This window comes from Protopterus annectens, chromosome 5.part0, assembly GCF_019279795.1.
Source record: "Protopterus annectens isolate FY-2018-M chromosome 5.part0, PAN1.0, whole genome shotgun sequence".
NCBI lineage: Eukaryota > Metazoa > Chordata > Ceratodontiformes > Protopteridae > Protopterus > Protopterus annectens.
This window is the reverse complement of record NC_056735.1, coordinates 1305684074-1305698146: the sequence shown is the minus strand read 5'-3', so window position 1 is coordinate 1305698146 and position 14073 is coordinate 1305684074. Positions and strand designations below refer to the sequence as shown.

At 36.2% G+C, this 14073-nt stretch overlaps 1 protein-coding gene across 2 annotated transcripts in view; it reads right to left on the bottom strand.

Annotated features, from left to right (window-relative positions):
- RASA3 (RAS p21 protein activator 3) overlaps positions 1–14073 on the bottom strand; it is a 1807402-nt gene that overhangs the window by 622727 nt on the left and 1170602 nt on the right. For both annotated transcript variants that reach the window (XM_044071113.1, XM_044071114.1), the window contains exon 5: positions 8555–8631. In XM_044071113.1, the coding sequence (XP_043927048.1) occupies positions 8555–8631 (77 nt within the window). The remainder of the gene's footprint in view (positions 1–8554; positions 8632–14073) is intronic.

Below are 14073 nucleotides of genomic sequence, written 5' to 3'. Positions count from 1 at the left end.
TTTGTGTCAAATCACTAACTGGTGAGAAAGTCATGGACTGAGACTAAATGCCAAAAAATGCATTACTGAATCCTTTCAGAACTTATCTATCCCAGGGAACTACCACAGTAACAATACACCCCTGTGAGTTGACCCAGTTGTTCATGATTTAGGAATTTATGTGGACAGTGACCTAAGTTTTGACCATCATGTGTCCATTGTTCTAAGAAAGTCCTTCTATATTGCACAGCTTATAAACAAAGGACCTGTGTCTAGATCTAGGGATTTCATTGTCCCTTGCCCCCCTTTACTCAGCCCTCCCTAGGATAAACATTGAAAATATGCCTTCTTTTGTACGTAACTGTCCAAACGCATTCAGCAGCTGGAATGCCCAGAGATATACTTTACTAAAAGAGTACAAGGGCTAAAAAAATATGTCTTAGTTGACTGGCTAAAAGCCCTGTCACTATCCTTGATATCCTACAGACTTGTAAGAGGTGACCTGTATATCTCCCAAAAATGCGACAAAGCCTATAAGATTTATGATCTTTGCCTGGAAGTGTTTACATAGGTATTTTTATACCCCAAGTAGACTCCAAAGAGTTTTTCCTGAATTGAAGAGCAAATGGAGGTGTGATGGGCAAGAAGGAGGTAGATGGGAACATATTGTTTGGGAGTGTGATGAGCTGGCAGACTTTAGGAATTCACTGCAGACCGCTTTGTCCTAGATGCTGGGTGAGCAGAGTGGACTGACTGGAGAGATGATTTTTTTGCGTTATGATACAGAATCAGAATTGCCTAGACACAGAAAAGCCTTGCTGAGTCTAATTATGTGGGCTGCCAAAAAAGCAATTACTAGAAAATGGAAATCAAAGTCTAAACTAACTGTACTAAAAGTAGTGAATATAGTAACAGAGATAAAAAAATGGAATTGGGATCTTTAGAAAGGGGAAGGGGCAAACTACATAGGAAAACATGGGAACTGTGGGAACAACATATACAGAGCAGGAATGAGGTCTAAGAGGCAGGATTTGAATGAGCCATATAATGCTTAACTGACAATGACTGGATGGTTTATAAGTGATGTATAATCTTTGCAACTAGAGTTGTTTCAATGGTGTGTGTGGTGTAAACTGTTCGCTACTAAAGTGGTATCATTTTATATGTTTGTCATTTATATAAATGTAAGATTACCTTTGTCATATGTGAAAATTTAATAAAGATGTTTGGAAAAATAAAAAAAAGAGGTGGCATACAAGGCATCCTCTGACCCATTACTGATGAATTTACAGAGAGATTTACTGCACATCAGCAAGTCAAAAGGCATCAGAAATACTCAGTCTAGGGATATAAACTCCTCCTGAAACATAAAACAGAATGATTTTGAAGGACAGTTATATATAGCAAAGGACACTGCTGCTCTGGAACAGTCTCCCATCCACATAAAACAAAGTTCTTCCCTGTCCATATTCAAGCTCAGCTTGGATCTGTGTATGGGAAACAGAACATTTACCTCAAAAGTGCCCCCTGTACTAATGTTAAATAATGTTAATTAATGTTTAATGGACGCAGGTAGCCCCTAAATGCTTTATCCCATGCAATGTGAACCCACAAAATATCTATGGTATGATCCTAGTTATTCTCATTAGAGGTAATATATAATTATCGACCATGAGATTTGTAAGGCCAATCTCTAATGAAATGGGATAGGATAATTCCAGCATAAAAAGGGAAAGGCTAGGCTTAAAATGGGCCTCAAGGGCAGCTAACCTAGTACTTACCTATGAGCAATAACAATCACAGCTTTCAGTTAAAGGAAGAAATGGACAATGATGAAACACAAGGAAGACTGTTTTAGCTTCACTAGCCTCTTTATGAAATCACAATGCTTGGCAGCCAGATGAATGTGGACTTGGACTAATCAACAAAGTTAATCATTGCACAGACCAACCACAGGAAAAGCAACCAGAACTGTACAGCATCAGGAACACAATGGAGACACAACAATAGGAGATTTTTAATACACAAAAAGAATGAGATACCTTCCATGTATCCAACTTTAGAGATATTATGTTGGGCAGTGTTGATAAACACATTTATAAAAGGATTTACTTTTATTCCAACATGGAAAGCAGACATCACAAATAGATCAGTGGAGTTAATGTAAGCTACGTTTCAACTTACTTTATGAACAAACAGTAAAAGTATTCTACTTTTTACCAGGTCATAGCAGGTATTTTAACACACCCCTTATAGCCTCATATTCAGCCTTTTGAACAGCTTTGTGAGAGTGAACTTAGGGATGTATGTTGGATAAAATGCTGAAAAAATTATATTATATTTATCTAATAAAGAACTGAAGACACTAGACCAGTAAAGAAAAAAATTAAAATTGAATTCTGAAGTTAGAAAAAGTAAGCAACAAACATGCGGCAGATACAAACAATGCCATTTCAGTTTGGAAGCTCTCAACATGACAGTGAAATGTTATCTCAGGGAGATAAAGGCACCAGAGTGGTTAATATTGTACCCTGCAGATGTGATGCACCAACAGGGAATATATGAGCACGTGTATAGCAATGAGAGAAGATAATAACAATGCTTTATTTAAATACTCTTCATTACATTCCAACTTTAAGAAATTTGAGCTTTTTATTGTTGAGAACATCTTAAAATCAGTGAGAGGTAGTAACAGGGAAGACAGACTGGAATCTAAGGAATTACTGTGGCAGTGGACACTGAATGCTAATATATTCCAAGACTGAATGATTTTATTCCAGTATTTCAAAATTAAGAACTACAAAATTACAGTTATATATTTAAAAATTTACAATAGTTTAAGTAATTTCAGTTAATTTAGTTTTTCTAAAGTGTTCATTGGCTTTGTCATTGTGATGTCACTTCTCTTTTGGTATTTCAGGAAGTGTGAATGTTATACATTTACTATTGTGAAGAAGTCCATATTAAGTGAGAGGCTGAAAGCACTCAGTAAACTCACTGTTTATTTTCTGTGAAGACAGTGTCACTGTTATTTTGGTTTTACAAGTACAGTCTTATAACAGTGAACCAAACAGACAAATATCCACCACAGCAATGGAAGAAAACAGTTACAGCAAATACGAAGCGAAATCCTTTATTGCCACAAGATACAGACTAAGCGCTTTCACCAGTAAACTGGTATCCTCAGAGTCTGTTCTAACACACTTCCTTCCACATTAAATACAAAAAATACATACCCAATCATCCAATTAATCACTTAATTAAGCAGTTATATCCTAGTTCATCATTTTTTAAAATTAAATAACCTCTTGATCAAACTTGTCTATCCATATTATATATACAATTGGTATAATATATGTATAATGAATATATATATAAAAGTTACATATAAATTCTGATAGAATATTATATTAAGCAGATAACTTCACACAAATCATTTTCACTTATATATATAACTAGGTTGTTACTAAAATTGATGTAACCATTTATAAACATTAGTTAGACTAAAAAATATATGTATAAATGAAATAAAATAAAATAAAACTAATATTACAACTCAGTATATACTAAAAAGTAACCATCCACTTGCTTTTTTCTTTTTTCCTAACGTCCCTGTTAAATACATTGAAACCTTTCGGTTCTATTATGTTATGTTATATTATAGCAGCCTTCCATTTTAGGTGGGGTTTTAAAGAAATATGGTCGTTCAGACCAGGATATTTGGTGGCATTGAGTCTTATTTGCCACTCTGTTTCCAATACCGCCACCCTATTATTCATATCTCCTGTTGATGATGGCATAACCCTATCTATAATAAAAAACAAAAATTTTTTAAAGTTGTTACAAAACCTGCTATGTAAATAAAGAGCATTGTGCTCATCTTTGTTCTTGATACTTCTAACATGCTCACCTATTCTTTCACGTAGTTTACGTGTTGTCATGCCAATGTAGTAGGCCTCGCATGACACACAAGATGCCAAATATACGCAACACTTGGTGTTGCAATTGCAGAGGCCAGGACATGCCAAGGTACGTGGGTAACCCCCCACGCATGTGTAACCACCTTCTGCTATAAATCTACACGCAGTACAATTCCCACATTTGGTCATCCTAGATTTAATATAACCTTTGTTTTCCCTTTCAAGTATGTTCTTAATGTTCTTCCCCCTACAAAAAACAATTTTGGGGTTGTTCCCTAAAATTTGCCTCATTTGTTCAGTGAAACAATAGTTCCAATTCAACCTTAAACTCTCACAGAAGTCTTTAGCCATTTCATTATAGTGTAACACAAAGGTGAGACTCTCTCTTTCCTTTTCTATATAACCCGTCTTCATACTTTGATTGATTGTCACTGTTCCCCCACAATTAAGTATGGGTGTGTAAATTGTCCTTCTTTTCCTATATATTTCTTTCTTCGTTCTCAACAATAATTTCATGGGGTATCCTCTTTCAAGGAATAATCCGATGAGAACATACATCTCCTTCTTGAAAATTGTATCAGAACTCACCAGTCTAGAGAGTCTCACCATTTGCCCCTTAATGAGTCCCTTTCTTTGATGGTACGGGTGGCAACTCGAGAAATGTAGCATAGAATTAGAAAAACTGGGTTTCCTGTAAATGTTACTTACTAATTTTCCTTCCTGTTTAAAGATGTTAATGTCTAGGAAGTTAATTGATGTTACATTCCAGTTATGTGTAAATTTAAAAAACTCCGTGGCCTGATTTAAATAAGCCATAAATTTGTTTATATCATCCTCACTTCCTTTCCATAGGATCAGGATGTCATCCAGGAACCTACTGTACAACATAATGTGTAAATTAAATGCAGATGTTAAAATGTATCTTCTTTCCCAGGCTAGCAGAACTAGATTTGCAAAAACGGGGGCACATCTTGCCCCCATTGCCACTCCTTTTGTCTGCTGGTAGGTCTCTCCTTCAAAACTTAGAAAGTTACTAGTCAAGATGATTCTCATGGAATCTATCACTAAATTGAGTTTACCTTGATCGAAACATTGACTGTTTCTCAAACTTTCTTCGAATAACTCTATACCTTCTTCATGTGGGATGGTAGAAAAAAGGTTAACTACATCTATGGTTAAAAAAACATACTCCTCCACATCTACTTCATTAATTGTTCTAATCCTTTCAAGGCAGTGCCATGAATCCTTGATAATGTGTGGTGTTTCCATAACCACCCCTTTGCATGCCTGGTCTATGAGAACTGCCATGGGTTCGGTCTTGGAGCCCTTTGCTGATACAATGGGCCTACATTCTAGCTGTTCTAACCCCTTATGTGTCTTCGGGATTCCAAATAGTACTGGTAATTTGGGAAATTTTACATACAAAAAATCAAAGTCATCCTCATTTATGACACCTTTGTAAAGAGCATCACGTAGAAATACATCTATTTTGCTATATTTCCAATTTATTTCATTTCTTGATACCCTACTGTATGTTTCTACGTCGTTAAGCATCCTCATCATGATTCCATTGTAGTCAATCTTGGCCATAATTACCATTCCTCCCCCTTTATCGGGGCGCATACACCTATATTCATTGGTGTCCGTGATATCATGAATGGCCTTCCTCTCCTCTACAGTCAAATTGTCTTTCATTTGGTTTTGTTGTGCACATAATCTACGAAGATCTCTTTCTACCATTTGTTCAAAAATGTTAATTTCATTATTTAAAGGGGGCATGAAAGTACTTTTTCTCTTAGGACAAGTAGCACCTAACACATTTTTTACAATCAATTGGGTTCCCTCCCCACTTGTAAAATATAAATGCAAGTTCAATTTCCTAGTATAATATTTCAAGTTAATCAGCAATTGTGTTATGTCGATTTTATATGAAGGAACAAAACTAATCCCCTTACTAAAAATATCAAAATACACATTGTCAATTGACATATCAGTGTAATTGTAAATTACATAACCTTCCCTTTTAAGTACTTCACATTTCATTTGTAAACCATTCACCTCATTTCTAGAGACCATTTGTTTGTCCAAACACCGTGAGTTACTTTTTGTATCCATCAACAATGCATTGGCAGCTTCTAAACTGGGGATCTGATCCTCAGATGCCATAACTTTTACTTGATATTCACTACTTTCAAGTTGATCAGAGTTAGTATCTGGGGTTAACTGCTCATTAATTTCATGTCTACACATACTAAGCCTTTGTTCAACATCCACACCACATTCATTCCTCACATTTACTACATTCTCTAATTCGTAAAAATATGAGTCCAAAGAAAAATATAAATTAAAATCAACTGGAAATTCTAAACAAGATAAATTGTCTATTGGTAGTGCCGGTTTCCCCTCCTTGGAGGTACATATTCGACATTCCCCCTCTGTTGATTTCCTTTGCTCAAAAGTCTCTTCGACCTGCGGGGGAGATTTTCGTGCTCTAAAAAAACACCGTCATCGTCCTCTATGGCGGAAACCGCCACTGAGTCCATCCTCTCTACAGTGTTGACCCTAGAATTACGGGTATCAACACTGACGGATTTTGAACCTGGTGGATAAGCAGTCCCATTTTGGTATTCAAGTGTATCTCTAGTAAGCTTTTTATGTTTGACAGTTTTACTGCTCTTTACAAAAATTTCAACTTTTTTAATAACTTGCTCAAAATTGTTCTTGTAGTCAAAAAACAACAAGTCAGTCGTAATGCTCGTGTATAAATGACTAATTTCATCACGTAAAGCAGACAATTTATTGTTATTGTTCCGAATAATAATGTCAAGCATAAGCATACCTGTGTTATCATATAGAGATATAAGTTCTTTGAAACATTCGGATCCAACTTCAATACCCATGGGCAATTTCCATATACGAAGTCCTCTAGGCACTTGCTGCAATTCTTTAGATTTATTCAAGAATAAATTGTCGAGCTGCATAGCTCTGTATTTACGGCAGAGCTTCTCATATTTGTATATTTGCTCTCGGAGTGAGAGCGAGTACTGTTGTTGAACTCGCCCGTTCGTTGTCCTTATTTCCGGTGCCTCCCAGTTAGTGGCAAAACTCGGTGCCTCAAACCATGAGCCCAAACCATGGTTCCGGTCGTTCCCATTCGGGTTAGTTGAACACGCCGGTCCTTCCGGATTTACCCTTTCGAGTCTATCGTTAGTTACAGTACCAATAGGGCTCGAATGAATGTCCCTTTGCCCTGGGGTGATACTTTCGTTGGAATGCAAGGTATATAACCGTACCTCAGAGTCCGTTGGGCTGACACCGTTTGTGTCAGCCTGTGATTTAACCTCCGTATACACTTTAGTGAGTTTTTTGAGTACATTAGACAATTCAATCAGGATGTCCTCCATATCTGTTGCTCTACTCTCCAACACACTGCTGAGTAGAATTAAAGAGGTATTTAATTTAATTTAATTTAATTTAATGTATTTAACAGGGACGTTAGGAAAAAAAAAAAAAAAAAAAAAAAAAAAAAAAGCAAGTGGATGGTTACTTTTTAGTATATACTGAGTTGTAATATTAGTTTTATTTTATTTTATTTCATTTATACATATATTTTTTAGTCTAACTAATGTTTATAAATGGTTACATCAATTTTAGTAACAACCTAGTTATATATATAAGTGAAAATGATTGGTATGAAGTTATCTGCTTAATATAATATTCTATCAGAATTTATATGTAACTTTTATATATATATTCATTATACATATATTATACCAATTGTATATATAATATGGATAGACAAGTTTGATCAAGAGGTTATTTAATTTTAAAAAATGATGAACTAGGATATAACTGCTTAATTAAGTGATTAATTGGATGATTGGGTATGTATTTTTTGTATTTAATGTGGAAGGAAGTGTGTTAGAACAGACTCTGAGGATACCAGTTTACTGGTGAAAGCGCTTAGTCTGTATCTTGTGGCAATAAAGGATTTCGCTTCGTATTTGCTGTAACTGTTTTCTTCCATTGCTGTGGTGGATATTTGTCTGTTTGGTTCATCGTTGTGGATCCTTGGTTTGGTATCCAGTTTTGTTTATACAGTCTTATAACAGCCCTGCCTTTTCAAATATTTTAGTGGAGTTTGAAATCTTACAGTAACATCGTAATTAAACCCAAGATGGCTACATGTCACTAGAGTGCACACGGTTTGTAAAGGGAGGTACTGTTTTATGTTACTGCCTTGCCAGTGCTTGCTGGACTTGTATTTGTCTTCCTTGCAAAGCAGACAAGCTAAATTTAATTCTTTAAAAAAATCTGTTTCAAACTTGTCAGCTCACCAAAACCCAACTTGAAGGGATGAATCAAGGAAATAAACATTTTATGGTGGACTCATCTCTTACATCTACCCAAATATGGATGTGGATGATATAAACTGTTTCCAAAGTTGCACTACAGAAGGGTAAAGGGGATAGCTGTCATCAAAATGAGTCTCAATGAGTTGAAGCTATGTGTTCACTGGATATCTTCAATGTATTCCTCTATCACTAATAAAAACACAAAACATCCATCAAATGTCATTGATATCTTATTTGAAAAATACACAGTTCCTTTAATTTTAACAAGCTATTATGCTAAAATACAACGTACTACCATACCTTGCTGCCACCTTATGGCAAATGGCACTGCCATCTGTGATGACTTCATTGAGTCGGAGTTCCAGATGTACCTTTCCCTGAAATAAAAAGAAAATTTCCTTAAAATTCAACATTGTGAAAAGTCATGATCAGAATCATTTTCCATAAAGGACTCTCTACATATTGAAGCAATGTGATAATTTAGTGTTTAACAACCATAACATCAAATGGGGAAGAAGATTATTCCTGGGCAATTTAACCTTGTCTTATGTGAAGGCCTACAAACTTCTAACCCATTTAATGACTACATCTAACAACAGAAGGCATCTTCTTTATCTCTTCTGTTCATTTATGTGTAGAAAGACTTGGAGCAGATGTGTGTATCTGTTTGACACATATCTAATCTAAAAAAGTCTTGGGGTGGGTGGGATGGCCAAATGAAAACTGAGAATTAATAGTTAAGACTCAGCACAAGTTGTCCAAAATTGAAGTTTCTACTTATGTCAAGAGTTAGAGGTGACCATAGACAATAACGGACCTTCTTACTTTCATTTACAGGAGGTTCTCAAGCAAAAAAAAAGCACCTTTCTGATCATATTAAATATAAAATAATTGTGTATGTGTGTGTGCTATATTTCATCATATTTTATTATACTACCCAAGGTTTAGTTTTATGTTTATCAGATCTCACTCAAAGGTTCACAGGTTCTAGTATTAACCTTTTAACCTACTGGTCTTCATGGAGTTCGGCTGTTGTTATATGATGTAAACATATTTCCCATATACGTGCCTACGTTATTTCTGAAGAGAGTAAGTAATGTACTTAATTCACTGTTATTAGAAACCAATTCTGCAAGCTTGATAAGTATTATGTAATGCGCTTACCCCCTTAGGTATTAAGTAATGTGCTTATGCCCTCAGGTATTATGTAATGTGCTTACCCCTTTTCCTGACAGCAATATTCTCACCAAGATTTTTCTCATTCTAGTACTCGCTCCTCTAGCTAAGTGTGTTAGACAAATACTTTGAACTCAAGTGGAAACAGTTCTGTCTTAAAGATAAGACAGAAGTCACAACCAAGAAGTGTGCACACCAATGAATATAATGACAACATTATTTAGCCTTTTGGAGTAGTTTATATTCTTCAATCACTGGATTTCTCTTGCTGGGAGTCTCTGAACCTTTCCTAAGTTTCACTAGGCATTAATGTGGAAACTACAGAAATCAGAATTATATTCACTGATTGGGGAAGTCAGTGAAGTACACTGAGTTGCAACAATTCTCTTGGTCTAGCTAAATATACCCTTTAATATTATATGAGCAACTGTTTATATTTCTCTAACAGTGGCAATACACTGGTGCATTTTGTTCATTACCAATAAAGTCTATGGACCTTCAAGATTCTCCACGTTTTAGGATCTGCTCATCTGTTTTGTAACATTTTTTATACATCACGTTTTGTTTCTCTGCATCTGCCAGCCACAGATATGACCACTGCCACTGATGATCTCCATCATGGCTGTCACCCAGCAGCCATGATCATTCTCATCTTTGGCATGCAAGAGGCACTGTAAGGACTTCTGTCGATACCTCCAAGAATGCCTGCCCCTACAAACAGTTAATACAGTCATGTCTCCTGTCTTCACTGGTGGTACGACTGCCCTCAAGATGTTAAACTGCAAACCCTCAAAGCAAAGGGCAAGAAGGCACAACCCCATCATTCCTAAGCCTCTCAAGCAATCTCCTGTAACACTTGGGCCATTAATTCAACTAAGCATAGTAAGAACTTCACTGATCTATGCCATCACAGCTGTTTTTTAAATAATTATTTATCTTCATTCTTGAACTTTGCAACATTAAGTTTTTTTTTAACAAAGAATGGATGAGGAGTTTTGCCATTACGGCAAACATTTAGAATCTCTTGGAGTGAGTAAGGATCTTTTATACATGCAATAATAGATATAATTGTACTGACCGAGTTGAAGCAAAATATACACTTTGGTATCTCCATCTCCTTTCCTACTCTGACATCACAGGAGAAAAGCCTAAAGAAAAAAACACCCACCATAGAGCTGGTGGCTCCCATTAGTTACTTCACCTATGTCTGATAAAAAGTTTCCCACCTAAATATGCTATAACCTGCATATGACTTCATGACACTTTGCTGCAACCACTGCCACCAAATGTGACACCCAGATTGTAGGAAGTCACCCAGTGCCATCAAGATAGCTGGAATTAAGGGGGGGGGTGAATTTCACCAGTGTCAGCCATGGAGGAAGTAGTAGCAAGAAAGCACACACAAGACTCTTTCAGTAACTAGTTTGCAAATTACAATCTGTCTCCAACAGCATAAAATAATAAGTTTTACTGTCCTGGGTATGGACTTCCAATCTCCATACCCAGTCTAGACTGCACACAGGCCACTTAAAGAGTTGAGTCTTTTGGCTCAGCACTCCCAGGCCCCCGTATCACTAGTCTCTTTATGAATCAGTGACTTCCAGTATACCTTTATCCATGGTAACTGCCTTTCATACAAACTATTTTCACACATACATACATACACACACACACACACACACACACACACACACACACACACACACACACACACACACACACACACACACACACACACACACACACACAAAAGGCTGTTAGAATTCTTCAGTTTCCCAAAGCTTTCCTCTTGGTACAGTAGTACTGCCAGACACTTGCTAATCTTAAATCAAGACAAATGTGAAATACATCAATTAGTTTTTCTTTCACTGGCAGTAGATCTTAAACAGTCTAATGGAAAATATGCATCAAACGGCTGGTTATCCAACAGTGTTGATACCCTTTTTTCAGATAAATATCAATGCATAAATAATCTTATATTAAATGAATGCCAACCACAAGAGCTTAAATAGTAATAAATGTACTTTGCTTAAATAATAAAAACAACATAAATGCTGAGATAATTTATGCAGGTGGGTGCACACACAGAATTAAAATAAAAAACAACAAAACAAAAACAGACAAGATGCTTACACAAGAAAACTAAGCTGTAGATATACAAGTTCCCTGGATGGACCTTACTACAGAAATACTGACCACACATGAATGAATAACTAGTACTCACAGAAGATTCCACACAAACAAGACAGTATTAACAACTTATTTAACATCTTCAGTTATATACATGTTTCACCCCAGCCCTCAGTATCCATGACCATCGACTTGTTGCTTGAGAAGGTAGCAAGAACAGTTCTTTTATTTGTCATGGCAACAAAAAGGTTGGCAAATACACATCCACACACCTGCTTTCTTTGAATCCTGAATCCACACTGGTGTCTTAATGATATCCAAAGTCACAAATATATCAGTAATTATATCTCAAAATAAATGCAGTTCCTGATCTTCATCTTTGCTACATTAACAATAGGAACTATCAAGCCTACGGAATCAATATACTTCAAAGACATTCCTGGTCACTGATATTCAGAAAGACAAAAGTAATGTCTTTCGGCTTTTAGTTAGGGGTCGCCACAGTGGAACTCCGGTCCGCTAATGATTGGTAGTGGATTTTTACAGTGCTGACCTGCCATCCCGATGCCCAACCTTCAAAGAAGGCACATCCATTCACGCACGCACCTACCTTTATACGTCACTCAACCACGGGGAGGACATGCAGACTCCACACAGAAGGCGCTCCAGCCAAGAATCTAACGGGAGAACCTCTTGCTGTGAGGCGACAATGCTAACCGCTGCACCACCGCGGCCTTCTAATATTCAGAAAGACAAAAAGTCACAAATTTCTCTAGTCAAGAAAAGAGAGTGCTCACTGCAGCTGAATGAGAAGAAGACATACACTACATTGCATTTATAACCTTTTCCTTTAGCATGGAATTACCCCTGGCTTTACAACTGCTTTTCCTTTAGGTTGCCATTACCGCTGGCTTCACTGACCCACTGAATTATTAACTGAATAATACCATCATTAATAGTTAGTTTGATCAGTTTGTTTAGAATTCCCTCACGGCATTAATGAAATTTAAGTATATTCTATGTGGAGTGAGTCTTTCACCCAGTGCTTCTATTATTTTTACAAAATAATGCTACCATGATTTAGGAGACATGACATACCCTTCATAAAGCCATGCTGATGAAGATTATTGAGAATTAAGTCACCTGTGTGTTCTAACTGGTTACAATATGGTAATCACTAAGATCTTACATAAACTAATGGTCAGGCTGATAGGTCTGTAGCTTTGGATTCATGTACACCTACTACATGCATTTGTAATGCCATTTGGTAGAAAGCTACTTGTCAAAAAACACTTTCGGTGATTGGTAAAAAGTCTTTTTTTGCAGGGGATAACTCTTTCTCTTGTTGGGGAACACCTCCACACCCACAAAATGTATATATAAACTCTACGACTGTACAGCAGTGGGAAAAGTGTAACCTCCTCAAATGTTGCAAGTCTTTTTCAACCATTATAATTCTGCCAAAAAGCATTTGGAAACAACACTTTTCTCAGCCTTACAGGTTCCCTAAACTGTTAGGGATATTGAAACCATCACTTATGTATTGGGACTTATTTGGCACCAGATTTCTGGTACGCAGGTGGTAAACAGATGTTATTTGGTATATTTAATAAGGGCTTAAAGAGGTCATCTATGAATCTTTGTAAGAAACTAGTGTAGTATTGTTTTAGGAGAATGCCCATATTTTCTGTTACAAAAATCTACTGAACAGTAATGGCCATTAAAGAAATTAAATAAAGCCTGTTTATTCTCAGTTGATAAAACATAATTCTTCATTTGAAAATGGCAGTGTCATGATCAGTGTTGATTAGGATGGGGGTTACATTAGGAATGGAGCATGACAGCCCTGCTTGGTTAATACAGACTCAAGCATATTACTACCACTGTAAGATTTTTTGACGATTTGCTCTAGCTGATTTTTGTTACAAAATCGACAACTAATTAGAAGTTAATTATTTGTTTAGCTGTATGGTAATTTACGTAGTCAATATTCAGGTAAATGATCCTTCTCAGTAGCATGCTGTAGTTGTCCATTAAGTCCTGAAGTTTATTCAGAAAGACTTTGTGTTCACTAGTTAACATAAATAGGGTTGGTTACATATCATGATATTAAATTTCAAGTTATTAACTTTTGTCACAGTATGCAAAAATTCAAGTTCCTATTGTGATTTCAGTATTCTGGCATTTAAATAATCTCTGACAAATATGCAACATCATCATCTGATCCATTAGATTTACAAAGATGACACATCATCTGATTCATTAGATTTACAAAGATGATAGGTGGGAAACCTGAGCATTTGTGATATACATTTTACTTCATTACTCAGCAAATTTCAGTGCCTTCCCAACAGAAAAATAAATATGGGGATGGAAAAGTCCATTTTTAGTGAAAGAAGTCTTGCATGTCTCACATCTCCCTCCAGACTGACAGGCACTGTATTCCTAGTGAACAGTACCCAAGTCTTTGCCAATGACTGAAAGCTATGTCCTTAAAAAGACATTAGAAAGTC